This window comes from Gallus gallus, chromosome 5 (genome assembly GCF_016699485.2).
Source record: "Gallus gallus isolate bGalGal1 chromosome 5, bGalGal1.mat.broiler.GRCg7b, whole genome shotgun sequence".
NCBI classification, from domain to species: Eukaryota; Metazoa; Chordata; class Aves; order Galliformes; family Phasianidae; genus Gallus; species Gallus gallus.
Window position 1 is genome coordinate 4,728,908 of NC_052536.1, and position 4,567 is coordinate 4,733,474.

The 4,567-nt window shown below is 36.7% G+C and overlaps 1 protein-coding gene across 1 annotated transcript; it reads left to right on the top strand.

The window, feature by feature from the left end:
* Positions 1-942: 942 nt before the first annotated feature.
* On the top strand, positions 943-4,321 carry FSHB (follicle stimulating hormone beta subunit). Its single transcript, NM_204257.2, has 3 exons — positions 943-987; positions 1,431-1,590; positions 2,084-4,321. Exons 2-3 carry the CDS (start codon positions 1,432-1,434, stop codon positions 2,318-2,320), a joined length of 396 nt encoding a protein of 131 aa, NP_989588.1. The 5' UTR covers positions 943-987; position 1,431; the 3' UTR covers positions 2,321-4,321.
* The last annotated feature ends 246 nt before the right edge of the window (positions 4,322-4,567 follow it).

The following is a 4,567-nucleotide window of genomic DNA, read 5'->3' on the forward strand; positions in this document are numbered from 1 at the left end:
TCTGGTAAAGAGATTCACATCTCTTGCTTGGGAAAGCAGGAAAAGGGCAGTGAACAGGAACCACTTCTTACAGAAAATCTTACTGCAATCACAAACTAGGGAGGGCATTCAAGTTGAGTTACATGGCTGCCAAGTGGAAATATTCCCTGTAACATGAGAATACTTTATTTGAGATCACTGGCAGAAAACAGAGACCTGCTGTCTAATTATATTATCTTTATAGCCTCTCTCCACAATACCAATATCCCTTAATGAAGTAAAAATAATACAATAAAATTGGCCATGTGATAGAAAAGACCAAGGACTGCACATATTGGGATAGAAATCTGAACTTTGATGAGCCACAGTGGTATTTTAGATGGTAAAGAAAAGTTGGGTCACCCATGGTTTAATAAAACTCAGAATACTGACTACTGATGAATAAACAAGAACATTATGTAGCCCACTGAGGAAAGCCACTTGAACCTAATTCAGAACCAGTTAAGACTGGTACACTGAAAAAAACAGGAACTTTCTCATTAACCAAGAAATACTCTAGCAACATCTCTGCTATGAATTACCAGAGGGCCAGCTTGCACTCCAACATATCAGTTTGGGATTGACGTAAAACACTGTTAAAACACCTGAAAAGGAAAACTTTTACAAAAATAGGTTTCTCAATCTATTTCCAAAGTGTAGAACGGCTCAGCTATTTCTAAATGCCAGTGAATAAAATCCAGGGAAACTTACAAAATGACATTGTGACAGTAACCTTCACCATCACTTCCTAAACCTGTTTTGATTTTTTTTCCCTCTTAACAAGACATGATCTCACTGTCTGACTGAACACTAATCCCCTTTCACCAAGTACACTAATGCTTGCTCCATTAACACACAGCAAATCCTCAGGGTATACATTACACATGATTTAGTATAAAAAGATAAGCTTGGGGCTCTCTTCTCACTACAGCTATCACCAGGAAGGCACAGCACTCTACTAGAATACAGGTGAGTTTTCACCAGATTTTTATCTGGAAATATTTTTTCAAATTGCAAACACTGTATACAATTAATTTCTGTTTAAAATCAGGTTACCCTTTGTTCCTTTTTTCTCCTTGTTTCTTTTTCTTTCTCCTACAAGACAGGACACATTCTCTATACAGAAACTTAGATAAAGTATTTCATTGAAAGTGGTATGCTGCTCAGCTGCTATTATTCTGCAAAGATTGCTGATATACAATTTCAGTTGCTTAGGAAAATCAATAAATATACAGACAGATTTACTTAATGACTTTAACCTTTTCTCTCACTGATCAGAGCTGTTTCTGAAAGTTTGCTATTATAGAAACACTTGATTGTAATGTGAAGACTTAATTTATCTCTGCTTCTATAAATACTTCCTGTAGAAAATAATTTTGACAGTACAGATACACTTTCTGCTTTGTGCACAGGATGAAGACACTTAACTGTTATGTGCTGTTATTTTGCTGGAAAGCAATCTGTTGCTATAGCTGTGAACTCACCAATATTACTATAGCAGTGGAAAGAGAAGAATGTGAACTCTGCATTACAGTGAATGCCACGTGGTGCTCAGGATACTGCTTCACAAGGGTGAGAATCTTGAGCTTAATTCAGGCACCATAATTAAGTATTCAAGTGACGTATGAACAACCTGTTTCTTTGGTTTATAACAAACACATGAGCAAGATGATCCTTATGAAAGAAAGGGCTGAATAACTGCTGTGTTGTTCAATAAGAAAGTAGATACATAGCCAAACTGAACTGTAAAGGGAAGGGTGAAAAAATGCTAGCTAAATTTGAATCTTTATTTGGCTGCATGCATTACAGTCATATTGTATAACTAGAGCTGAAAGTATGATAATCTGGATCTCTGCTGTCTGTTCAATTTGAAAAATGAAAACATTGACCAGTTCTCCTGAAAGAAGAAATCTATAGATCCACAGATCCAAATACTTTTGATTTCAGTGGGATTTTCCCCACTGTTTTTATTAGGTTTCACATCAGGTCTTTTATCTAGTTTGTGAAAATTTGGCATTCTTCTTAACAAATTTCAATGTATGTATTATTTTCTCATAATTTTCAGGATCCAGTATACAAATATCCACCAGTCTCATCTGTTCAGCAAATATGTACCTTCAAGGAGGTTGTGTATGAAACAGTGAAGATCCCTGGCTGCGGTGACCATCCTGAATCTTTTTACTCATACCCAGTAGCTACAGAGTGCCACTGTGAGACCTGTGACACTGATAGCACTGACTGCACTGTGAGAGGACTGGGGCCATCCTACTGCTCCTTCAGTCACAATGGAAGCAATCAATGAAGGGTACTTGATATGGCAGCTTGGCTTTAAATTTTCACTTCTAATTAGATAAGGGTATTGAACAGGCTGAATCATAAACTGAAAGACAAGGGTACCGAGAAACTGCCAAGCTTGAAACAAAAATTTTTAAGGCCAAAATGGAGAGCTACTGATTAAACTTCTCTTTTGGCCTTCTCTACTTTTCCCATCGTTTTCCCTGAAGTCATTTTCATGGGTGTATAGATTACAGACTCTGCCTTGCCCCCTCTTCTTTATTCCATCTTCATTCTTTATGTTTCTTCATTTCCACAGCTTAGTTCACTTAGATTACTCCATACTATCCTATGCTTTTAAAAAGCTCCCAACTTTATTATGCCCTCATTTCCATCTCTCCTCAGAACTCATTTTAAAAAGCCTTGCAGCACCAGTTTTAATTACATGCAACATCCATGCCCTTACTGTCTAAATTCTAGTTAGATGCTCTTAGCTGAGGTTCTGACTTTCTTCAGCAAAATATTTCATGCAGTCATTATGTTATGTAAACAGTAACAGCATGTTTATTTAAGAGCCAAAAACCTATGTTCAAATGTTGAAAGTGACCAAAATCTTCTGCTTTCTCATTAAGGCTTGTTAGCTCTGGCTCAGTGCCACAGTAACAAATGGCACGAAGTCTATCCAGTTCATGCCTGGCTAACTCACTGTTTGAAATGCTGAGCTGTCAATCTCAAAAAATTGTGAAATATTGCCACAAATCTGAAACACTGGATTTCCTCTCATTATGCAACAGAACATAATAAGAATTATTTTAATAGAGAAGACTCACAAATGATTTAGGGATAAATGTAGAGAAACCTGACCTTGGCAGGGCAAATCTGCAGTCACAACATACCTTGTAAGTAGTCTGCAGTAGTGCCTCTGAGAACAGAAGTTTATACAGCTCTGCAGCAACCTAATTCTGCAGTGACCAAAATGAATGGGACAGAATGGGACTGAATCAGAATGGAAAATTATCTCTGGTCTGAAAACTACAGAATGAAATCTACTGAAACAATCATCTACTGAAATACACAGTGGAGAGCAACTGGTTCAGCAGCAGTTCTGCACAGAAGGCTTGGAGGTTATACAAGCAGGGAATCAGTTAACAATACCATACTACTATGGAAAATCTGAGACGTACAGGGTAGAGCCAACGAGATACAACCTACTTCCATAGTTCGTTCAGCCTTTTGAGGGCCTTAACCAAGATGTTATTTCGAGTTCTGGACACTGAACTCGAAACACTGAAGTAAAAGAACAGTCAGTTTGCCATGCCTATAGTGAACAGAACAATGAACGCCATCAGCAGATCTCCCGAAAGGAAAAGACAGTTAGCCACTGAAATAAATTGTCAAGGAGGTGGGGGAAGGAAAGAAGATAAAGGGGTATCTGTGCAGTAGTGATAAAAAGAACAAGAACTTTAAGACCATGTTGGCCTGTTGAGAATGACAGCAGCAATGATAACCTGCCATGATGCAGGTAATGTGGAGGTTCACCTCTTGAGGTACTTTCCAATACTATTTTTGTATTACTTGACCAGCTGTCATGACTGCTTTTGAGATCCTTACAGAGATGTTTATTTAAAGGGAATTTGTTTGTTACTCTGGATCACTCTTTGTATGGATATTTTAATTTATTTCATTTGTAACTTTTTTTTTTACTGTAAGATACTAGTGTTCTTATTTATAAGCTGTATTATCATGGACATTGACTTTGGTCTAGTGAAATTTTAAAAGTGGTAATGCAACAGGTAAATGAAATTGCCTGTCATTTCAATTTTAAACAAGAGTTGACTTTCGGTTACATTCAAGTTTGTTGTTCACATTGGGAATTATTCAGTTCTGGATGAGGGAATTCTGAATGAAAACTGTGAAACGGAGTAGCTTGCAGCAAAAAGTACGAAAAGTATATGTTTTCAAAATACATCTGTAAGCATCTGTACTATCTGTTGTACATTTTGGAAAAATAAAAATAATTTTATTGTAATTGTATAATGTATGTCTTTGTTAATAAGCCAGATAAAAAATGTAGAGTCCCTCTCTACAATTCATTATGCTTTAAATCACGTCTGTGTGCCACCCTCATTTTTTTCATGCAACTAATATACTCACATAGGCCGTATTGACATTACCTAAATATACAGTCAAATCACATCAAATCGATGATATATTTTAGCCCAATTCAGCAATGTTATGATGAAATATTAAATAGCTTTAACACACTAGAACTGTG